The following is a 26,049-nucleotide window of genomic DNA, read 5'->3' on the forward strand; positions in this document are numbered from 1 at the left end:
TTGTTTAGGTGGAAGTTCGAGCGTTTGTTGTTGCTTTCTCCCTCCCTCTGCGTGCGCTATTGTGTGTGTGTGTGTGTGTAATGGAAACTAACATGTCGTAACCACTGTGTATGTAATTAATAACTTTACTATGGTACAGTGGTCTATGTGATAGTATTTTCGTGGTTTCTAGTGGGGTTGTTCTTTACCTACTATGTGTTTCATTAGTTTAAGTAACGTTAAGTTGCTATCGTTTGTTCGGTTTTTCAAAAGTGCTTCTTTTCTATGACTGCGTTTTGGATGTGGTAGTTTTCTTGTAGAGTTAGGAAATATTTCTTCTTACTGGATGTGTTTCTGGTGTGGTAGGACGGTGGGTTTCTTTCCGGTGGTGTCCTGCAAATGTTGAAATATGGCACTAGGCGTCAACATTTGCAGGACATCTCCGATCAGGAAACCACCGCGCAACCACAGGACGGAAAATCTGTTGATACAACATTACAGAAATTTACGGTATGATGGAGACATTGAAGAAGGTGATTCTATAAAAACTGATAATATCTGTGTGGATGAATTAGACATACAAGAATTAAAAACAGCGCTACATGTAAGAAAATGTAGAAAGGACATTGGCCTAGTTGGAATTATTGCTAAATTAATAAAAGACGTTAAAACCATTATAAAGTTTTACTTTATCCATTTTTTCAATTTTTTTTTCGGAAGAGTTATTCCGTGCCTGAAGAATGGGACTGAGTTAAAGCTACTGCTACCCATTTTAAAAAATGCTATAGAAAAAATGCGGGCAGTTTCTTACTTCGTTTTATTTATATGTTCAATAAGTTAATGTAATATTCAGCATTGGGAACAGATCGTTTCCAGGATTCACTAAGGTATCATTTTACTAAATTTTTGGTGTTAGTTACTTGAGCTGCAAACTGCATTGACGTTGATGCCGGCGGTTGCCAACGAAACAATGCATTGATGACAACACTCGAAAACGCTGTCACCCCAGCTTTTCCAGTCTGCAACATTTGTAATATCCGTTTCCCAGGTGCTTTTAAGAACAGCCAGTTTAGAGTGATTGCAAAACTTTGATGCATTTAAACAGCGACTGCCAAGTAACTGTTAATGCGTTGTCAATCAATCCGAAATTTTAATTTCAATTTATACACATTGTAAGGTGATTCGTCTTGTCAGTTGATCAAATGGCATTGTCAAATGACGTTTCTGTGAACAGAATAATAGGATATCGTACAGAGTCTATAATAGCCTCACAGCTACAGTTTACAAGCTAATTAACTTACCTCGTATTTACGTATGTGCCCCATTGAAGCTTAAAAACCTTGATATTTGCTAACGAATCTACAACATGTGCCATGAACTGTTAAAAGAAAGGAACAATACACAATATATTTTCGAAGCAGATGATTTTATGACTCCTGAATAGTAAACATAAATGTTTTAGACACATATTAATGATCTTCGCGATTGTTATTGTCAATAAATCTGATTCTCAGGGTGCAACAAACAGCGAGAAAGTAGTATGGTTATGGAACTGAGTCTCGTTCTTATTTAAAATACGTGACAGCTCTTTTGACAAAAAATATAATGTTTCATAAAAGCATGCACTTCGCGATATCTACGTTACATTAATTTATGCCACATCATTTTTTTTCTTTGCAGTAAAACGAACTTTGCTTCAAGGGAAGATAAAAAACACGAAGTTATGTTACTTTAGTGTATGTTAGAATTACGTATAACTGAATAATTTATATTAGTTTTTATTGTGAATTCAACATTCTGCAACATAAGTGTATCACGGTGATTATTCTTGACATGATCACACATTTTTAACAGAAATAAGAAAACAGGTGAACAATATATGAAAGAAAACATTTTCAGTAGAATGGCAAAATAGTTGAAAGATAAAAAGTTCATATGCTTTCTAAAGAGTAATACCTTTTTTAAAAATAGAAATCTTTTCATAAACAGTGTTACACACTTTCCGCACATTTATCACTTTCCGTATTTTCTCTCCAAGAACTACCATAAAACATTTTCTGTGTAACAGCGACAGTTCACTCAGGCACAAATCCCAAATGTCTTGTGTATGCAGAACAGTTTGAAGAAATTCTGTAAGTGGCTTGTTTTATTAAGTGGGTTCCTTTATCACATAAATAAAAAGATACGTTTTCGTTGTCGCACGTAGAGATTTCAGATCAGGAAAAAATTGTCTTACGTCAAACATGGTCATAATTCCAGTTGTCATTTTCAGTTCGAACGGAGATTAACTCGATATTATGTGATGTAGTTTTAATCAATATTCCTCTCGGCTGAAATGCGGACCACTACCACTCACAGAATTCCTCAACATTTTCGCAGTGCGTTAACGTACTTAATGCATTCACAAAAAATGTGTCACTTTTCGAAGCAAGAGTCACATAAATACAACACGCCAGAAACTCCATCCTTTTGTGAAGAGTGTCGTGTCAAATATTCTCGCACAGCATTGTCTCTCGTCACTCAACATCATTTCTTCCTCAATAGTCCTAAAACGCCTCGCTGATGCTTTAGTGGCCCAATCACGTCCCTACAGCCACCACGAAGTAGGACATCAGCGCCACGATGACTGCAGAGCCGCTGTTGAGATTCGATGTTCCTCTCACTGTAAGACATAAATACATATAAGAAAATAGCAGACGGAACTTTGTGCGATGGCGCACAAGATGCAAAATTACAAAAATTATGGTCGTGCAACGCAGTTTGCAAACAAATATAACAAAATATATTTGAAAACTGCTCTCGTGGAGCATGTCAGCCGCCTTGATCAAATATTTCAACACTGAATTAGAAAGTCTCGACCGCAATAAAATATTTATCTGCAACGGTAACAGATTTCGGTCAAAATGTGACCGTCTTTACACGATATTATACCATAATGGCAGCCAATGACGTTCGTGAATCCACGATACCTGCTGCGTTCATAGCCACCGCCTGCCACCATGGTGTAGTATGACCTGAAGGTGGTCACATTTTGACCGTAACCGGTTACCACTACAGATAAATATTTTGTTGCGGTCAAGGTTCTCTTTAGCTCAATTTTAAAATGATATAACACAGATTGATGAGTTAGTTTAGTAAATTATGGTGAAGAAGACTTAAATGAATGCCAAAGATTAAATATTGTCAGAAAATGTAATCCAATTAGAAGTATGAAAAAATAAAACTTTTGACGTTTGAGAAACTTGGAGTTAGTGGAAAGGTGAGCCATAATTTGGTACTCGTATGTTTAGTGGGTTAATTCAACAATCAAAACAATGGGATGGCGAGGGGCGAATGTTGAGGAATGAACCACTTTTCTTTTAGATCATCAGTCTGGCGACTGCTTTGATGCTTTTTCCCTATCTCTTAGAATCTTACGCTAATCGTTCCATACGTCTATAATATGTTTTGTATACCCTGCTCTTTCTCTACAAGTATTAGTTTTCTCCTCCACTGATTCTTGCAGCACCAGGTTAACAATGCAGGTATGCCCAGCACTTGACCTACTAGGTTGTCCCTTTCTTCTGCTAATGGCTTCCCGCAAAGTGCTTTCCTCCTGTTTTTTAAGAGTATCTTCATTTTGTCCTTTTATACGTCCACTTAGTATTTATCACTATTTTATCGTACTAAGTTTTACCGTTACATCATCGTTTGCTTCAGATGCACACTCTCAGGAAATTCTTCTATGTTTTCGGGGCACTATTAGATACCGTTATAGCCCTTTTCCCGAAGAAGTTTTCTTCGCGAGTGTCACGCTGCTTCTATCTTTCTCGTCAGATTTTATTTTCCAGGTATGAGCATTCTATCTTTTCTAGAACTTCTGTTCCGTTCCAGTTTTTGTGTTAAGAAAGTCGGTACTCATCTTTGCACTGCTCTTCATTACTTTCGTCCACAAGCTACAACAGTGCAGTGTAAGTTTGCAAACATCAGGCCAGATTTGCTACATAGTCTCCAAATCTTAGGTCCGACGATGATATACACGGAGTATTCTAATGTGGTCGCACTTGGGTCCACTACGACTGTGCATTAGTGTTTCTATTGGAACGCAGACGATTCACCTACATGTACATACATACACCACATCTTTCATATGGTGCTTTCAACTGTTATTTTCTCCCTGTAGCATACTTTTTATCATATCTAATATGCTATCGTATGTAATACTCAGTTACGGTGATTTATAAGACAAATTTAGTTGGGACTCTGAACGGGACATGTTAGACGTGGAGCAACACTGTAAGGAATTTTATTTAGCTTTCCAAACAAACATGGTCCTCTTCCTGACACGTTATCATTGTATTATTTTTACAAAATTTTCTCAATAACCATTCACTGAAGGAACTCAATAGGTGTTCTATTGTCGATTTACATGTGTGCAAGAGGAGCCCATCTGAGAGCTTCCGATGTATACAAACTCTAGACGATGATGCAGCTCCTGAAATACAGCTCACATATAATAACATTGTATGGAAAGTGACAGCAAATTTTTTTGTCAGGACAATAAAACTCCTAGCTGGTATAACAACGTAAGTAGTGGTCAATATTCAGGACAGAATCGCGTTTCAGTCCTTTATCGCATGGTTACACAATGTTTCAGGTCCTTACCGAAAAACTCTAAGAAACGATACGACTCACATAAAACACCCTTTTTGTAGTTGTTGTGAAAATATAGTCGTTTGTTAGTACTGATTATCTGAGTTCGGCAGCATTCAGGGAATAAATAACGATAATAATATAAACTATATTATTCACAATTTACGAAATGAATATTCAATGAAATTTACATCAGTTAATGGAGATCAATCTAGGGCTCATGGACATGGGGCAGCGGCTGATCGATGAAATGTAAGAATACTGAACCAAAAGCCGTTATGTAGATAGTGTTTTATAAGGCAACCAGTTTCGACTTTCCAATCAAGTTATCTAGAGGTCTGTCGCATGAATGACAACAAGTAACACTCGTGCATGTATAAGAAAAGGCACCAATATTAGATTCTGGTTCTTTAATATCAGAACTTCGTGAACATGTGTCTTCACTACGTAACAGTGACACATGTTGACATTTATGTTGAATTTAATAGGTGCCACCCACGATGAGGTGCTGATTCTCACCACCTTGTAGCAATAATGAACAGTAGGCTAAAATTTAAGACAGTCGTCCGAAATTTTCAAGTAAAGCTATGGTATACTGACGTACTGGGGATGCCTTAGAGGTTCTCTAAAGGTATACATACCATGATGATGAAGAGAACAACAGGCATTTCAGGTGAAGAGAAACGGACATACATAAAAATGGAAATCATTGAAGCTGGAGAGAATAATATAGAATAAGGAAACGACAGCGAAGAAACCATGGGTAACAGGAGAAATACTCCAGATGGAAGTACAAATGCTTTCAAAGAAATTTACGAATACAGAAATGTAAGTCACTGAGACTGAAATAAATTGGTGGTGCTAGTAAACCAGGGCGAAATGGCTGCAGAAAAAATGTGAACGAATCGAGAAAAAATCGTCGTCGGAAGGACTAATTCAGCATAGAGAAATCTCAAAACAATCTTCGCTGAATTTATAGGCAAGGGTGCATATATTAAAGATTGCAAAACTCCACTGTTAAGTGCAGAAAAAAGAGGGGCTGTGTTGGATGAGTACATTGACGGCCTCTACTAAGCAGACTGCTTACCTAGTGACGTGATTGAGGAAGAAGTAGGATACGATATGGAAAACGCAAGAGTTAAAGTATAAGAATAAGAGTTTAACAGAACTTCGGAAAACTGGCCATACAATTCGGCACAAGAGACAGATAACATTTCCAGGGAATTTCTGATATCATTCTGGGATGTGCCAACCAAGCGAATGCTCAAGTCCTTGTGCGGAATCCACCTATTTGGTGACGTACAAACTTTCGGAAAAATATCGTCCACACTATGCAGAATATACCAATGGCAGATAAACGAGAGAAATACCTCACAGTCAGCTTAAAAGCTTGCGCATCTTCGCTGCTAGCTAGAATGAAGTAGAAAAGAATGGAAAAGAAATTGGGGATCTCTTAACTGGCGATTAGTTTGACTTTCTGAAAGGTAAGGGCACGTGAGAAGCAGTTCTGACGTTGCGATTGATAATGGAAGAAAGACATAAGAAAAATTATGTCACGTTCTAGGATTTGTCGACTCGGAAAAAGCGTTCGACAACGTAAAATGGTGCAAGATGTTTGAAATTCTGGGGAAAACAGTGCAATAGCAAAGACGGAAAAGTAAAGATGGAAGATCGAGAGCGAAGTGCTCGGATTAAACAGAGTATCAGGCAAGGTAGTAAACTCTGATTGAAAAAATGGTTCAAATTGTTCTGAGCATTATGGGACTTAACATCTGAGGTCATCAGTCCCTTAGAACTTAGAACACTTAAACCTAACTAACCTAAGGACATAACACACATCCATGCCCGAGGCAGGATTCGAACCTGCGACCGTAGCAGTCGCGCGGTTCCGGACTGAAGCGCGTAGAACCGCTCGGCCACCGCGGCCGGCTGGTAATCTCTGGCTCTTACTGTTTAGTATATACGTCGAAGGAAACAAAAGAATTGTTCAAAAGTGGATTTGAAATTCAGGTCGAAAGGATGTAGTTGATAAAATTCAAAGATTCACTGATGACATGCTATCTTCAGTGAAAGTGAAGAAGACATACAAGGCGTGTTGAATGAGATGAAAAGTCTAATGACTAAGAACATGGATTGAGAAGAAAGATAATTAAGACGAAACCAATGAGGATGAGGTGAGATGAGATTAATGATATGTTTGCCAACGCAACTGGGAACCAGATAGCAGAAGAAATTTAGGCATTCTGCTGCCATAGAAGCAAGATAACACTGACGCACGAAACGAGAGCAAGGCGCACTTGAAATTGAGTCTAGCTCTGGAAAATAGCAAAGGGGTCATTCATGGCCTTAATATGTGGAAGAAAATTCTGAAAATATAATTTTAGAGTGTACCTTTGTTTGGTGGTGAACCAAGAAGGGCTGCGGGAAATCTAGAAGAGAAGGGAGTAGGAGATGTTGAAAATTAGTTGGACAGATACTATAAGGAAAGTGGAAGTTCTCCACAGAAAAGGCACAGACCGGAACATACGGCAATCAGCGACAAGAATGTCAGGATGATAGAATATGTGACAAGAGATAATGGAATAGCATCCACCACACTAGAGGGAGCTGTAGAGGGTACGAACTACAGCGGATGACAGATACTGGAATAGAAGGCATTGAATAAGCAGAGTGCAAGTGCTACTCTGAGATGCAGAGGTTGGCACAAGAGAGAAATAGGTAGCCGACAGTATCGATGTAGTAGGAAAACTGAAATGAAACAGTAGATAAATAAAAAAGGAAGAAAGGAGAGGCGCTAGGCAACAGGGTTTGCTGGCAGTCGATCAACTATCGTTATGGTCACTAGAGAGATGCTGACGACTACGATCAGGTCCACATCTACCTATAAATTCTAAGGGCTATTACACAGTGTGTGGCCGGTGGTACCTAGGACGAATTGTAACATGTTACCGTCTCAAGCATTAGTTTTTTGTTTTGTTTCTATTTTTATTTACTTTTATCTATTTATTTATGTACTTATTTATTTATTTTTGAAACTGCTAGTTAATGCTTCCTGTCTTCTGTCAAACTGTTCGTCTTAAAATAGCACTTACACCCTAGTGTTCGATTATTGAAGGTGTTCCCCTGTATCTGCCCATCAAATCTTCCTCTACAACCGCCGAGGATATTGTCTGATATATTAAAATATGTCTTACTATCCTTCTCCTTTTAGCGTTATTGTTTTCCACAAATCCTGATATCGTCGACTCCGTTAAGAACCGCTTCGTTTCTTATTTTATCGGATCATATATGTAAATGAACTGCAACATAATGAATAGTGCCCATCGCGAGAATGAATGTTACCTTTTGTTGTCGCGGGCAAGTGATGACATATCGAAAGTATGAAAGCAGAGCAGACATGAAAGGGGCTTCAGTCTCGCAGCGATATAGGCCGAAAATACACTGACATAATGGACTGTGACAAAGATATTGGACGTTTAAGCCTCATTAGAAAGTCTGAAGATCGGAGACTTGTCCATTATGTAAACCACGGTTGACGGTGATATGTGGAAGATCTGATGACACGGTTCAGTTCTTGTATTTGCACAAGTGTTTCATGGCACAGCGTTCAGGGGCTCCGTAGCAGACGAAGCACACGCGTTTCCATGTCGTCCAATTCAGTGGGCACAGGATTATGGAGACTGGACCTTGCTTGATAAAAGTACATATACGGTCGAAGGCTTTTCGTTGTGTGTTACTGTGGGTATCGGTTTGCTTTTTGAACGATGGGAAGTGAATATGTAGAATCATGTATCGGACGTCGGAATACAGTCACATTGCTGTACGTAATCTCCTCATAACTTTCTATGTTTCGCAAATGAAGATAGCTGGTAGTTTCTTTCGATCACAGCACATTAGGCTGAGCTATTAGGTAACAGCACAGACTCGGAAATCTTGACACAAGCAGACAAAACAGCCACATATTTGTTAGAACCATGATTATGAGACTGAGCGACCCACTGGCTTCTCTACATTACCATCCCAACGGCTACGACCGACAGCAACACAGATCTGCAAAAAAAGATATTTTTTGAAAGTTGTTTGAAATTTGATAACCGAATTTTATGTACTTTTCAGCGCTGATTTCAAAAATGCGATCCATTTTTTCTACCACGTCATGTTTTCTAAAATAAAGGGCATATATTTGGGTATAATAACAAAATTTAAGCAATTTATCACATTCTTCCCAACGCTATATTTTTTTATTTTGTTTATAAAGCATCTTCTAAACTACTTTTACAGTGTACTTCAATTTCTCTTTAAGCTCATAAGTCCTTATAATAACGTTTTCGCTTTCTGTCGAAACTCGTTTTATTGCTTTTCCAGCTGTGGACTCATTGAGGATCATCTCTTTTTATCATCCAGCAATAGTCCGCTATCATTTGACGTTTCATATTCCTTGATATCGTCTTTCCATATCTTTGATGTCTTGGTGGAATCTTCCGCCCTGCTCTTCACTTACATCACCAAGGTTTGCAGTCCAGATGTGAGTGGAGAAAATGAACTTTAATGCTCATGTTACAGCCCAGCTTCCTAAAGTTGTCGAGCATGTCTACGACGATTGTCTTGTAGTTTAGATCTCTTATTTTTCTAGGAAACCGGTAACAACTTATTTAAAAGATTTCCATGCTACCTTTTCTTTTGTTTACATTTCGTCCACAAAGTTGGGATCTGTCATTAGTTTCCTAATGTCTGGTCCGACAAAGATTCCTTCCTTTAGCTTTGCCTCAGATAAGCTAGGAAACTGTCCACAAAGATATCTGAAAGACTCCCCTTCTTTTGGCAATGCCTTAACAAATTGTTTCATCAGCCCCAACTTAATGTGAAGTGGTGGAAGTAACACCTTTTTGGCATCTACAAGGCTTTTTCTCTCAACATTTTTAACCCCGACCTGTAAGGTTTTTCCCAAGGGCCAAGCTTTCTTTATGTAGTGTTGCTTTCTGTCTCTAACTAGCCCATTCACAGAGAAAGCAAAGGAACCTTGTATAGCCAGTTTGTTGACCTAGCAGCGTTGAAATCACTTTTCAATCATCACATAGTGTCCATTTGCAGTCTGAATAGCAGAGTTTGCTTAAAACCAGTTCAAGGATTTCGTGACATTCTTTTAAGTGAACCGTGTGTCCATCTGCAATAGAAGCATCCTTACTGCATTCTGTAGAAGGACTGCTTTAAGGTTTTTTTTTTTTGAAGAATCAATAAAAAGTCTCCACTCATCCGGAGCATATTCTATTTTGAAACGTGCCATGAGTCCAGGAACGTCACTGCAAAACACGAGGTCACTTTCTTGACAGAAAAGAGATACAAACTCATTTCCCTCGATCGATAGCAAGAAAAGGATGTACTCGGAGCCAGTATATGATTATCTTTCAAGTAGAGCCCGAAACAGTGTATGGGGATCCTAAAAACCAAAATTACAACTCACTAGAGTGCTGAAATATCGAAAAAAGCTAAAACTAGACAAGCAGTTTGTGAAATAACTGTACTGCATGGAATTTTTTCACAATTTTTCCCGAAATTAGTGTTCAAATAATGTTCTAATGTGTGTGAAAAAGTGTGGGACCTAACTAGTAAGGTCATCAGACCCTAAGCTTACACACTACTTAACCTAAATTATCCTAAAGACAAACACACACACACCCATGCCCGAGGGAGGACTCGAACCACCGCCAGGACCAGCCCCCACAGCCCATGACTGCAGCGCCTTAGACCGCTCGGCTAATCACGCTTGGCGAAATTAGTATTGAAAACACTATAAAATCACTTAATGAATTTGAAACAATCTTTGTGTCGCAGACCAGTGAAACGAATTGCCATCAGCGACACGCAACAGACGAGCGGTGGACACCATTTTAAGTGCTCCTTGGTCTCAATGTTCAGTGGGTAAGCCTCACCTGGTCAAGTGAATCACGTTACATCTACATCTACATCTACATCTATACTCCGCGAGCCACCTTACGGTGTGTGGCGGAGGGTACTTATTGTACCACTATCTGATCCCCCCTTCCCTGTTCCATTCACGAATTGTGCGTGGGAAGAACGACTGCTTGTAAGTCTCCGTATTTGCTCTAATTTCTCGGATCTTTTCGTTGTGATCATTACGCGAGATATATGTGGGCGGTAGTAATATGTTGCCCATCTCTTCCCGGAATGTGCTCTCTCGTAATTTCGATAATAAACCTCTCCGTATTGCGTAACGCCTTTCTTGAAGTGTCCGCCACTGGAGCTTGTTCAGCATCTCCGTAACGCTCTCGCGCTGACTAAATGTCCCCATGACGAATCGCGCTGCTTTTCGCTGGATCATGTCTATCTCTTCTATTAATCCAACCTGGTAAGGGTCCCATACTGATGAGCAATACTCAAGAATCGGACGAACAAGCGTTTTGTAAGCTACTTCTTTAGTCGATGAGTCACATTTTCTTAGAATTCTTCCTATGAATCTCAACCTGGCGCCTGCTTTTCCCACTATTTGTTTTATGTGATCATTCCACTTCAGATCGCTCCGGATAGTAACTCCTAAGTATTTCACGGTCGTTACCGCTTCCAATGATTTACCACCTATGGCATAATCGTACTGGAATGGATTTCTGCCCCTATGTATGCGCATTATATTACATTTATCTACGTTTAGGGAAAGCTGCCAGCTGTCGCACCATGCAATAATCCTCTGCAGGTCCTCCTGGAGTACGTACGAGTCTTCTGATGTTGCTACTTTCTTGTAGACAACCGTGTCATCTGCAAATAGCCTCACGGAGCTGCGTTACTTGTTACACCATATCCTCAGTCGTGTATGGATATCTCGTCATCCAACCGAATGGCTGCTCGAAATATTCGCCGAACTACGAACGCACGCCAGCGTCAGCAGTATTATGTTGTGGGAGCATTCACGTGGACTGCCATGGAATCTGTGGTACAAATTGAAGGCACCACGGCCCTTGTGGACTAGATGAGAATTATCGCATCCCTCAATGCTTGATGTCTTCCACGACGGAGATGGCATCTTCCAACAGGATAAGTGTCCTTCTCACAAGGCTAGAGTCCTGTTAAAGTAGTTTCGGGAGCAGGGTAGTAAACTCTAGCTCGTCTCGTGGCCATAGAATTGGACTGATTTGAAATACCGGCCCGTAAGTCATGTGACCTGCTCGATCCGTGTGCAGGCATCTGCTGCCACACTCCCGTGGAAAAGTGCCAACGGCTTATCAGATCCATGCCACCCAGAATAGTTGCAATATGGCTTTCCAGCACTCTATTAGGCAAGTGGTCATAATGTTTTGGCTCATCAGTGAATTTTTCATCAGCTCTTCGTAACACCTAATCTGAAACGCTTCAGTTCTCTATTTAACACTTTGTCTCACAGTCAGTGATTCATTTCCGTTCATAACTTTCCTCAAGTACAGTCTCAGAAATTTCATCCTTATACCTGTGTTTGCCGTTATCGGATTTCTTTTGGTGATGTCCTCTTTGCCTGCTTCTTATATCCTCTCTATCTGATCTGACCTGCGTTATTTTTCTCCCAAGGAAAGCCAGTAATCATTCACTTTTTCAGCTGTCAGGGAGCTTCTGAACGTACGTTACCCATGAATATAAAAATTTTATTGAATTCTGCACTACTTCATCGTAACACAGATACATTATGTCTTCAAAAAGCAGTAGGAACGTTCTATCAATCGTCCAATTCCTCGACGATAGAAATCCGCTCCTTGGTCACAAACCCACTTGAGAACCGCTCTGTGAATATTCTGATCATTGCAAAAAACCTGTTATTCTCCAGATGTTCTTGCAATTTTGCGGAAAAGACAGAGGTTGTATATCGCAAGATCTGGACTATATCCCGGATCAGCATCACACACATTTGTACGGAGTCGGTCAAATTATTAGCATCATTTCACTATGGCTCATATGGTCCATATACACCAGAATTTTGCGGTGAATGTGTGCATTTCAGATGTTTTGTCAACAATAACCATGCTGTCCCGCCTACATATGCTTTGGAGTACGTTTCTAGTTGCCACTTTTCAAATGGTTCAAATGGCTCTGAGCTCTATGGGACTTAACACCTGTGGTGTCATCAGTCGCCTAGAACTAAGAACTAATTAAACCTAAATAACCTAAGGACATCACACACATCTATTCCCCAGGCAGAATTCGAACCTGTGACCGTAGCGGTCGCTTGGTTCTAGACTGAAGCACCTAGAACCGCTCGGTCACATCAGCCGGCTGAACTTTTGTTCAGACGAACACTGAAATACACCTGTTAACACGCACTGGAGCAGAGCTGTGAACGAAATCCAGAAAACGTACTCTTCTGACAATGCGACATTCTTATGGCGAAATGGTCTTGGGACGACGTATGTAGCGTACCTCCTGAAGTTCCTACGTACGTGGGCAGCAATTTTTAAGCTTAGTTTTCCGCTAATCTGATTTCTGTTACTCCACATTACTTTTGTCTTCCTATGGTCCGAATTAGGTGCTCATTTTGTCCATTCCACACAACCGGTCTTACAACTTTTCCTCGCTGTCATTGAAATTAACAGTACCAGCTAATCTTATCGCTCACATCCTTTAGCCTTTAATTTTATTACCGTCCATGTACGGTTTTTAATTTTCGTCATTTCCTATCCGACATGTTGAACAGTAGGGGAATCAGACTGCAAACTTCCTTTATATCTTTCTTAATCCAAAGACTTCTATCTTCGACTTCTATTCTTATTTTCTCCCCTTAGTACTTGTAAATATTTTATATTACCTCTATATAGTATATTTTGTACCCATTTCTCTGTAAACTTCTAGCACCATTTTGCGTTGTGGAACGCGTGTTCTACATCCTCAAATCGTGTGGAGCTGTCTTGAGTTTTGGTAGGTATCGTCCCTAGGTATTATCCCCATTATGAAGCTCAACGTCAGAATTTTCTTCTCTTTACCAAAAATCAAACTGAGAGCCATGTACCATATCGTTATTTATCTTTTCCATCCTTTCATATATTATTCTTGTCTGCAACGTGTCTGCATGCTGTGTTGAGATGATTATACTACACTTCTCGGGTTTATCTGATCTTGTTATCTTCAGTATTGGTTGGATGATAGTCTTCCGAGGGTCTGCTGTTACGTTTCCGATATTATAGATTCTACAAACTAAGGTGATTAACCTTTTGCTTGCTTCTTACTCCAGTATTTTAGAAATTTCGAAAGAATGTCATACGTCCCTTCTGATAGTCTTCCAAAGCACTTTCCGCATTTTATTGTCATACTGGGTCCTCTATATTCTCCAAATAAATATCCGTTTCCTTTTCAATCACTTCATTGTATTCTTTCCACCTGTCTGTTCTCTCCTCATTGTTTAACAACTTAATTCCTTTCATGACTTTAATGTTGACGCTCTAGTTTTTAAGTCCGCAGCTCGTGGTCTAGTGGCTAGCGTTGCTGCATCTGGCTCACGAGGTTCTGGGTTCGATTCCCGGCCGGGTTGGGGATTTTCTGGATTTTCTCTGCCCGGGAACTCGGGGTCTGTGTCATCCTCACCATTCGTGACAGTAACTAAACTGGATAATGTAAAAATTGGACTGTATACAAATTGGGACTTCGTACCCGTGCCGATGGCCGCGCAGTTGGGCGCACCACAAACCAAACATCATCATCTAACTTTTAATTTCAATGACAGTTTCTTTGATTTTCTACACATGCAGCATCTGTCATTCCGACATGGTGGTCACAAGGATGGATTTAGGTTACAGAACAGCCAAAATAAATTTCGCTGAACTGAAGAGCTAGGATTTCTTCGTATTTTCCCAGCAGACATTTCGGTTTATCTCAGCAGTACGTCGGTATTAACGAGGCAAAAACAGCACGCTATGACCTAATCGATGTTACCTTCCTCTTGCGACACCTACTGAGGCTTACATCAGTGACAACATAACTGTCGCACATTCATTGAAATAAACGCTTTCTAACTTTACCCGACAGGTTGTCTCTATATGGACTGTACAGACAATACTAGTCTTGTGACTGGATATTTCCAGAGTGTAGCTACATCAGCGGAGCGTAGCAAAGGCGCCAGCAGTAACAGATATTTCCCTATACACGCAAGATTTAGCTTAGTTTTTGTTTTCAGGTTCTTCTTCGAAGACGTTCCTTCCGATTCGCTCGCTCTGGCGTTGAATTTCGAACATTTGCGGGGTTGTGAGTGTCTGGACGGTAGGCGAAAGTGGGCTCACTCCTCAAGGCTGTACCTTAACGCTTCAAAAGCTAGTTTGACGTACAGTCAACTGCAGCAAGTAAATCTGAGTGAGAAGGGGCGCCTTGTCCACTGCGACAGAGGTCTGTTGGCCTTAAAGGTCCGAACAAACTCAGACAGTGGGATAGTTTGTGATTACGAACACCAAAGTTAGATAGGTTGTGGAACCTCTTAGGGAAACTGATGGCAGGTCGAGAAACAAGGTCAGTGCCGACTCTATTTGCTTGTCGAGATGTGAAGGAGTTTCTGCTGGCAGCGATTTGGCACACTGGCTCATGTAAGCACAAATTATGCCTCTCGCCAGGTTCAGAGGACATCTTAGGTTCCTACAGGCGGTTGGCTGCTTTGATGAAGACGGTTAGCTTTTTTCGCGTTTCAGTCCTGGGTGAAAACTAAGTTGGCACTTTTTCTTGCTGACGCCACCCACAAATAGAAGAAAGGGAAGCGTTTATCGTTTATTGCCTTTATTCCAGTACATCCAGTGACATTAGATCTGGAGACGCCCCGACAGTGGTGGGATACCAGCGTGACTTTCGCTCACCGTAAGGCACGACAACGAGTACTGATAAACTGGGCCGGCCAGAGTGGCCGAGCGGTTCTAGGCGTTACAGTCTGGAACCGCGCTACCACTACGGTCGCAGGTTCGAATCCTGCTTCGGGCATGGATGTGTGTGATGTCCTTAGGTTTAAGTAGTTCTAAGTTCTAGGGGACTGATGACCTCAGCAGTTAAGTCCCATAGTGCTCAGAGCCATTTGATAGTCTGGGTTGTCATTTATCTTATAGCAGGAGCCCTTTGGTTATCATCCACGGCACCCTTACAGAATAGCGGTTCGTCGACTTTATTATAAGCCCAGTTTTGTTGTCTTTGTTAGTAAACCATGCTGGGCTTACATTTCAGCAAGATAATGCCCACCGGCACACGGCATAAGTTTCTACTGCTTATCTCCGTGCTTGCCAATGCCTACCTTGGCCAAGAAGGTGATCTCTCCCCAGTTCAATTGAAAACCTAGGAGCATTATGAGCAGGAGCCTCGAACCAGTTCGGGGTTCTGACGATGGAACGCCCCTGTTGGAGAGAATATGCCACGCCATCCCTCAGAAGAAAAATACAAAAAAAATCTGTCAATCAGTGCCAAGTCAAATAACAGCTTGCATGGGGGTCAGAGGTGGACCGTTAATGACAAGCTCAATTTGTAAAAACTCTATCTCTTGAATAAATAATCCAAATTTTCTGAAACTCTAATCCTTTTGTTTATGCGAACGTGAAATTTCCGTCCTGTTCGTATAATTTCATCGTTGTTGTTGTTGTGGTCATCAGTCCTGAGACTGGTTTGATGCAGCTCTCCATGCTACTCTATCCTGTGTAAGCTTCTTCATCTCCCAGTACCTACTGCAGCCTACACCCTTCTGAATCTGCCTAGTGTATTCATCTCTTGGTCTCCCTCTACGATTTTTACCCTCCACGCTGCCCTCCAGTACTAAATTGGTGATCCCTTGATGCCTCACAACATGTCCTACCAACCAATCCCTTCTTCTAGTCAAGTTGTGCCACAAACTCCTCTAGCCGGCCGAAGAGGCCGTGCAGTTAAAGGCGCTGCAGTCTGGAACCGCAAGACCGCTACGGTCGCAGGTTCGAATCCTGCCTAGGGCATGGAAGTTTGTGATGTCCTTAGGTTAGTTAGGTTTAACTAGTTCTAAGTTCTAGGGGACTAATGACCTCAGCAGTTGAGTCCCATAGTGCTCAGAGCCATTTGAACCACAAACTCCTCTTTTCCCCAATTCTATTCAATACCTCATCATTAGTTATGTGATCTACCCATCTAATTTTCAGCAATCTTCTGTAGCACCACACTTCGAAAGCCTCTACTCTCTTCTTGTCCAAACTATTTATCGTCCATGTTTCACTTCCATACGTGGCTACACTCCATACAAATACTTTCAGAAATGACCTCCTGACACTTAAATCTATACTCGATGTTAACAAATTTCTCTTCTTCAGAAACGCTTTCCTTGCCATTGCCAGTCTACATTTTATATTCTCTCTACTTCGACCGTCATCAGTTATTTTACTCCCCAAATAGCAAAACTCCTTTACTGTTTTAAGTGTCTTATTTCCTAATCAAATTCCCTCAGCATCACCCGACTTAATTCGACTACATTCCATTATCCTCGTTTTGCTTTTGTTGATGTTCATCTTATACCTTCCTTTCAAGACACTGTCCATTCCGTACAACTGCTCTTCCAAGTCCTTTGCTGTCCCTGAGAGAATTACAATGTCATCGGCGAACCTGAAAGTTTTTATTTCTTCTCCATGGATTTTAATACCTACTCCGAATTTTTCTTTTTGTTTCCTTTACTGCTTGCTCAATATACAAATTGTATAGCATCGGGGAGAGGCTACAACCCTGTCTCACTCCCTTCCCAACCACTGCTTCTCTTTCATGTCCCTCGGTAATTCGGTGATTTTCACATCTGTCAACACCTGCTTTCTTTGGAATTGGAATTATTATATTCTTCTTGAAGTTACAGGGAATTTCTCCTGTCTCGTACATCTTGCTCACCAGATGGTAGAGTTTTGTCAGGACTGGCTCTCCTAAGGCTGTCAGTAGTTCTAAGGGCAATTTGTCTACTCCGGGGCCTTGTTCCGACTTAGGTCTTTCAGTGCTCTGTCAAACTCTTCACGCAGTGTCATATCTCCCATCTCATCTTCATCCACCTCCTCTTCCATTTCCATAATATTGTCCTCAAGAACATCGCCCCTGTATAGACCCTCTATATATGCCATCCACCTTTCTGCTTTCCCTTCTTTGCTTAGAACTGGGTTTACATCTGAGCTCTTGATATTCATGCAAGTGGTTCTCTTTCTTCAAAGGTCGCTTTAATTTTCCTGTAGACAGTATCTATCTTACCCCTCGTGAGATAAGCCTCTACATCCTTACATTTGTCCTCTAGCCATCCCTGCTTAGCCATTTTGCACTTCCTGTCGATCCCATTTCTGAGACGTTTGTATTCCTTTTTGCCTGCTTAACTTACTGCATTTTTGTATTTTTTCGTTTCATCAATTAAATTCAGTATCTCCTCAGTTACCCAAGGATTTCTACTAGCCGTCGTCTTTTTATCTACTTGATCCTCTGCTGCCTTCACTATTTCATTCCTTAATGCTACCCATTCTTCTTCTACTGTATGTCTTTCCCCCATTCGTGTCAATTGTTTCTTTATGCTTTCCCTGAAACTATGTACAACCTCAGGTTTAGTCAGTTTATCCAGGTGCCATTTCCTTAAATTCCCACCTTTTTGCAGTATCTTCAGTTTTAATCTACAGTTCATAACCAATAGATTGTGGTCAGAGTCCACATCTGCCCCTGGAAATGTCTTACAATTTAAAATCTGGTTCCTTAATCTCTTTCTTACCATTATACCCTGAAAATGTCTTACAATTTAAAATCTGGTTCCTAAATCTCTTTCTTACTATTATACATTCTATCTGAAACCTTTTCGTATCTCCAAGGTTCTTTCATGTATAAAATTTTCTTTCATGATTCCTGAACCAAGTGTTAGCTGTGGTTAAGTTATGCTCTGTGCAAAATTGTATCAGGCGGCTACTTCTTTCATTTCTTAGCCCCAATCCATATTCACCTACTACGTATCCTTCTCTTCTTTCTCCTACTGTCGAATTCCAGTCACCCATGACTTTTAAATTTTCGTCTCCCTTCACTACCAGAATAATTTCTTTTATCTCATCATACATTTCTTCAATTTCTTCATCATCTGCAGAGCTAGTTGGCATATAAACTTGTACTACTGTAGTAGGTTTGGACTTCGTGTCTATCTTGGCCACAATAATCTGTTCACTATGCTGTTTGTAGTAGCTTACCCGCACTCCTATTTTTTATTCGTTATTAAACCTACTCCTGCATTACCCCTATTTGATTTAGTATTTATGACCCTGTATGCACCTGACCAAAAGTCTTCTTCCTCCTGCACCGAACTTCACTAATTCCCACTATATCTAACTTTAACCTATCCATTTCCCCTTTTAAATTTTCTAACCTACCTGACCGACTAAGGGATCTGACATTCCACGCACCGACCCGTAGAACGCCAGTTTTGTTCCTCCTGATAACGACATCCTCTTGAGTAGTCCCCGCCCGGAGATCCGAATGGGGAACTACTTTACCTCCGGATTGTTTTAACCAAGAGGACGTCATCATCATTTAATCATACAGTAAAGCTGCATGCCCTCGGTAAAAATTACGGCTGTAGTTTCCCCTTGCTTTCAGCCGTTCGCAGTACCACAATAGCAATGCCGTTTTGGTTAGTGTTACAGAGCCAGATCAGGCAATCATCCAGACTGTTACCCCTGTAACTGCTGAAAAGGCTGCTGCCCCTCTTCAGGAACACGTTTGTCTGGCCTCTCAACAGATACCCCTCCGTTGTGGTTGCACCTACGGTACGGCTATCTGTGTCGTTGAGGCACGCAAGCCTCCCCACCAACGGCGAGGTCCATGGTTCATAGGGGGGGAGGCATTTCTTCGTAGTGTGTCGATTTTCATTTTTATTTATTTATTGATTTGTGTTAGACCGTGCATACTTGGAGAACGTCGGGCTTTCGGCTAGTTACAATACAAAGTTGTTTTCAGGTAAAATATCTATGGAACACAAGAAGCAGAAAACTAATTTGGAATGAATTACATGATAATTAATGGTACGAAAATATTATGTGTGACCATCTGGGATATAGCAACGATAATTAGATATATCTAACGGTGGAAGATGTTGCACTGAACAAATACCTTAGCAAACTGATAAGCCAGAACGTTACGAACACCTACCTAATAGCCCGTGTTTCCACTTTTGGCACGTTTAACAGAAGCGACGCGTTGTGGCATGGAAGCAATGTGGCCTTGGTAGGTCTGGACGTGGTTTCACCTTGGTTTTGTCACAAGCTGGAAACACTCCGCAGCACTTCTCGAACACCCGACATGTCACGCATTTCCGAAATGATCGTACCGAGCATCCGCCCATCACAATTTTCCTTGGTGAAATAAATATAGATCGAGCGCCTTCCCCATTCTATGCTCGGACAACCGGCTCACTGATACTAGATGCACCATACGTGTGTCTGGCTAGCAGTCACTCCTCACCAGGTGACTTACAATCGCCTGGGTGGTCTAGTGAATAGCATTGCTATCGCTGGATCCCGGGGTCCCAGGTTCGATTCCCGGCCAGGTTGAGGATTTTCTCTGCCTGGGGACTGAGTGCCTATGTTGTCCTCATCATTTCATCTTCATCATCATCATCATCATCGCCACTGGTGACAGTGGCTAGATTGGACTGAGTAAAACTTGGACAGCGTAAAAATTGGAACTTCGTACGGGCGCTGATGAGCGCGCAGTTGAGCACCCCACAAGACAAACATCATCAAACAACAATCGTCTGGACGAGTTTATACCGATTTTAGGTCGATGGTCATAATTTTCTCGCCGATCACTGTGTATGTTGATAGGTACAATTGTGTTATCGTTAAAAATGAAAGAAACACACAATTTTTTTCTGAAAAATGTTCTAGCACATGTGTACCTTAATGATGTGTCAAATTTTCGGCAATATTAAAGCTTTATCATATACTTGTTACAAAATGTACAAGGTTACACATGATGAGGGGTCATTGATATAGGGGGAAATGGGAATGGTTCTTTGATGCAAAAATTTCATGTAGAGATACTTTCATTCAAACCGTTCTCCAGGTAGGGTAATATTTCATCCAAATTACTTCGCCGATTGTGGCACTTAATATATATTTCTGATGGAATAGTGATGCGTTTTCGCCAGTACTACTTAATTATGCAACCTCTTGGAATAGATATTACTTATTGCTTTCCACATGTGGTGCCTGAAATCCATCCTCGGAGTAACGTGGAAGGACCGAGTGACCAACGAAGCAGTGCTATCAAAAACTAACTGCAATAGTAATTCAGCTATCTCGAAGCTGAGACGAATCCGCCGGCTGGGACACGTCCACCGTATGGATCCTGACAGAATACCACGTGAGGTGATGCTTGGAGAGATCTCTATAGCCAAAAGACCTGTAGGATAACCTGTATTGAGGTTCGAGGACGCCTGTAAACGAGATATGGAGAACTTTGAAATCGACACAAACAGATGGGAGGCCCGGGCTAGCATGAGACCAGAGTGGCGTGATGAGATATCATCTAGAACGTCGAAGCATGGTGAAGGCTTGTTAGACAGATTAAGGCAGAAAAAGCTTTGCAATGCTACCACTGGTCCTGCCTCAGCAGCCAGTTCCACTTGTGACAATTATGGCAAGAGATGCCGTGCTGCCATTTGCTTGACAAGTCATTTGAAAAAATGCAATCCATAAACACACGGACACTGCAACAATCATCTACCAAGATGTCGTGGCCAATATATATATATATATATATATATATATATATATATATATATATATATATATATATATATATATATATAGCGTGAGTCACCTAACATTACCGCTGGATATATTTCGTAAACCACATCAAATACTGACGAATCGATTCCACAGACCGAACGTGAGGAGAGGGGCTAATGTAATTGGTTAATACAAACCATAAAAAAATGCACGGAGGTATGTTATTTAACACAAACCTACGTTTTTTTAAATGGAACCACGTTAGTTTTGTTAGCACATCTGAACATATGAACAAATACGTAATCAGTGCCGTTGGTTGCATTGTAAAATGTTAATTACATCCGGAGATATTGTAGCCTAAAGTTGATGCTTGAGTACCACTCCTCCGCAGTTCGATCGTGTGTATCGGAGAGCACTGAATTACGTAGGGATCCAAAGGGAATGGTGATGGACCTTAGGTACAGAAGAGACTGGAACAGCACATTACGTCCACATGCTAACACCTTTTTATTGGTCTTTTTCACTGACGCGCATGTACATTACCATGAGGGGTGAGGTACACGTACACACGTAGTTTCCGTTTTCAATTACGGAGTGGAATAGAGTGTGTCCCGACATGTCAGGCCAATAGATGCTCAACGTGGTGGTCATCATTTGCTGCACACAATTGTAATCTCTGGCGTAATGAATGTCGTACACGCTGCAGTACATCTGGTGTAATGTCGCCGCAGGCTGCCACAATACGTTGTTTCATATCCTCTGGGGTTGTAGGCACGTCACGGTACACGTTCTCCTTTAACGTACCCCACAGAAAGAAGTCCAGAGGTGTAAGATCAGGAGAACTGGCTGGTCAATTTATGCGTCCTCCACGTCCTATGAAACGCCCGTCGAACATCCTGTCAAGGGTCAGCCTACTGTTAATTGCGGAATGTGCAGGTGCACCATCATGCTGATACCACATACGTCGACGTGTTTCCAGTGGGACATTTTCGAGCAACGTTGGCAGATCATTCTGTAGAAACGCGATGTATGTTGGAGCTGTTTGGGCCCCTGCAATGAAGTTAGGACCAATGAGGTGGTCGCCAATGATTCCGCACCATACATTTACAGTCCACGGTCGCTGTCGCTCTACCTGTCTGAGCCAGCGAGGATTGTCCACGGACCAGTAATGCATGTTCCGTAGATTCAATGCCCCGTGGTTTGTGAAACCCGTTTCATCGGCAAACAGGTAGAATTGCAACACATTCTCTGTTAATGCCCATTGACAGAATTGCACTCGATGATTAAAGTCATCACCATTGCTGATATAGCGACACATGGAACGGGTGAAAGCGGTGACGATGCAGTATGCGCATGACACTACTTTGACTCAGTCCACCGGCTCTCGCAATGTCCCGTGTACTCATGTGTGGGTTCATGGCAACAGCAGCTAACACACCCACTGCACCCGCTTCTCCTGTGACGGGCCTGTTACGGACCCGTTTGCGTGCTACGATCATACCTGTTGCATACAGTTGGCGGTAGATGTTTTGCGATGTGCGGCACGTTGGATGCTCTGTGTCCGGGTACCGTTCTGCATACACCCTGCAGACTTCAGCTGCATTTCGTCGACACTCGCCATAGATGAGTATCATCTCCGCATTTTCAGAGTTCGAATACACCATGGTCACAGTTCCTACAACACTACGCTATCACAGACGTCTGGTAACATGGTGTACTACAGTTGGTCTGCGTGCAGAGACGAATGCAGAATAACAATAGCAGCAAGCGCTACATGCGGACACTGCGACAGCTAGACCAAACCACAACAGTGCACTACAGCCACACTCGTAAACACGGTCGTCATCGTAAATATATCCCTGCAGATGCTGCTCGCCGACCGTGGCCCGTGTTTGTTACAACACGCAACTGAACGTCGGAGGTTTCAAGCGTAAAATTTAGGTTACAATATCTGCGGATGTAATTAACATTTTACAAAGCAACAAACGGCACTGATTCCGTATTTGTTTATATGTTCAGATGTGCTAACAAAACTAACGTGGTTCCATTTAAAAAAACGTAGGTTTGTGTTAAAAAACATACTTCTGTGCATTTTTGTATGGTTTGTATTAAACAATTACACTAGCCCCTCTCCTCACGTTCGGTCTGTGGAATCGGTTCGTCAGTACTTGATGTGGTTTTCGAAATATATCCAGCGGTAACGTTATGTGACTCACCCTATAGATGATTGTTGCAGTGTCTGTGTGCTTATGGATTTCATATATATATATATATATATATATATATATATATATATTGCTGACAAGCAACACTCGTACTGCAACTGAGGTGGAAAAAATTTGGAATTTCGATTTCCTGTTAACGTATGATGTGGTGGTGGTAATGTTCCTACGTTCTGTTATCGTGGAGGAACAAGGATTAAGTCAAAATTAAATTACTTGTATAAGTTGAAGGTATTCAGGGGAGTGAATATTCCATTATGTTCATTAACTTCATCCAGATAATGTCTACATTATACCAAGATATTTAACCTATAAACCTAGCATACATCATCATGTGCGTTCTATCGCTAGTGTTTACTAGTGCGAGTTGTTCTGCTTGTACTGGCAACTGACTCATTGGCGCGTGCTGTAGACCTTCAAGGGGCGCCTTGTGTAACTGCGGAGTGGTCGTGAGGCGCGTGGGAGTTATTATTGCCCTCAATTGATTTGCGCGCTCTCGGAGATAAGGCTCCATGGCCAAGTTAATCAAAAACGTTGCCGTTGGTCGTATTTCAAGGCCTCTTTCAGAGTGAAACAAAAAGAAGTAAACATTGCTCGAGTAATCCAGTAGAATTTCGCAGCCCTTACGACCTTCCATCAAGTACATATCCACAGACTCTTTAAAAACTGAATCCTGAAATGAGTTTGTCAACCATAATCTTTTTCAGCTAATCATGGAATATCCAGTGGTGATACAATGTTGAGTTATGGCCTCATTCTGAAATTACTGGATTATGAAGGACACGCGTAAGGTTGTTCGTTGTAGTTCAATTATATACGAGTAATCCCCTAAATCTGGTTCTTCAAAGAATTCTCTGCGTATAAGTCATGTATCCTAAACTATGCGTTTTACAATGATACATTTTTACAGGTATATTTAGTCGTAAATGTGGAAAAGAAATGGAAGCGCAGTCCCATGCTACTTCACCGAGCATAGGGGAACGATGCACCGCCGTACTAGGCAAGATCCTTATTGAGGTGGTTTGCTGTTGCTTTCCTCCGATGTATGATGATGAAGATGACTCAACACATCCAGTCATCCCGTAGCAGGGGAAAATCCCTGACCCCGTCGGGAATCGAATCCAGGGCCCCGTGCTCGGGAAGCGAGAACGCTACAGCGAGACCACGTTCTGTCTGTTAAACACGAACAGATTTAGTAATGAAGAAGTAAGAAATCAAAATGTTATGTTTGCTGCTAAAGTTTTACAGCATGAACAGAAAAAAACGCACTTAGCGAGAAAGTTATTTCCTTTCATTATTTTGTGGCAGTTGCCAGCAAAGAAGTTTTCGAAATAGTTTGGAAATACATGTAAGGTTTGTTGGAAATCGCCAGTAATATTGGATGAACATGCTCTAGGGAACTTGCGTACCGTGAGTTACGCTGCTTCCATATGTGTACACAGTTTCTGACTCCAAGACTTCACTTACTATGTTAAACTTTTAACGAAAGGTTATTAATTTTAGTGAGTAAATTAAGACAGCAGTTTCACTTTCTAAATTCGATAAATAGTTTATATGTAACATGGTTGCCACAGAAAGCTGTTAAGCAGGCAGCTCTAATTGTGTCCAGGTGACGGGTTGACCATTTTAGACGTTAGTAATAAGGATTTGTTATAAAGGTGACGAACGCTTTTCTCCCACCTTAGGAAGAATGTCTGACCCACTGAGAAACGTTGCTGATACGAGCACACAAATCCATGAGCATTTTCGTCAAATTTGCGTCCAGTCAGATAGGGACTCAATACAGGAATGCTCAAATTTCTACGATTTCTATACTGACATCGGTAATATTTCATACTGAAATCGCTGAGGATTGGTTACAAGTCATGCGCAATTACCTAGTAAGCCAAACGACTTGTACTGCAGATCTTTCTTTACTATGTTCTTGCTTCTGCTGCCATATACCGCACATGATTCAGTTTTCGTTGTTACTAATGATGGAATAGACAAGAGAGCATAACAGCGCCCCATTATCAATCGTTCCACCTGTCAGTGCTCATAGCATTGGGTTGATAGTTCCCGGAATTTTACCTATTTGAGACTGCTGGAGTCCCAAGAACATTTTATTAATTGCGAAGAATAGACTTGGATCCTGTTCCATTCTCTCCTGTCTCCACTTCCACTCCCACCATCTCTCCTATCTCCCATCTCATCTGTCATCTTATGTCCTCATCTCCCACTTCCTCTCCTATCTCCTCATCTCTTCTGTTCATCTCTCATCTCCTCTGTCATCTGTCTCCTCCCCTATGTCATCTCCTATATCTCGTATATCATCTTTCTTCTCTCAACTCCTCTCTCATCTCCTATATCCTGTCTCATATCTCATCTCATGTGCTGTCTCATCTTATCTAACTCCTCTCAACTCCTCTCTGACCATATCTCGTCTGATATGTACCATACCTCTCTATCTTATATCATTTCCTTTTCTCATCTATCTGATATCCTCTCTCATGTCCTATAGCATCTCCTTATCATCTCCTTTTTGATATTGTGTC

At 41.3% G+C, this 26,049-nt stretch overlaps 1 protein-coding gene across 1 annotated transcript in view; it reads right to left on the reverse strand.

The window, feature by feature from the left end:
- Positions 1 to 1,741: 1,741 nt before the first annotated feature.
- The window catches only part of LOC126419064 (uncharacterized), a 188,563-nt gene continuing 164,255 nt past the window's right edge, over positions 1,742 to 26,049 (reverse strand). Inside the window, exon 6 of the mRNA XM_050086146.1 lies at positions 1,742 to 2,641. Within this exon, the coding sequence (XP_049942103.1) occupies positions 2,559 to 2,641 (83 nt within the window). The 3' untranslated portion in view covers positions 1,742 to 2,558. The remainder of the gene's footprint in view (positions 2,642 to 26,049) is intronic.

The sequence above is a fragment of the Schistocerca serialis genome, chromosome 1 (genome assembly GCF_023864345.2).
Source record: "Schistocerca serialis cubense isolate TAMUIC-IGC-003099 chromosome 1, iqSchSeri2.2, whole genome shotgun sequence".
Lineage (NCBI taxonomy): Eukaryota > Metazoa > Arthropoda > Insecta > Orthoptera > Acrididae > Schistocerca > Schistocerca serialis.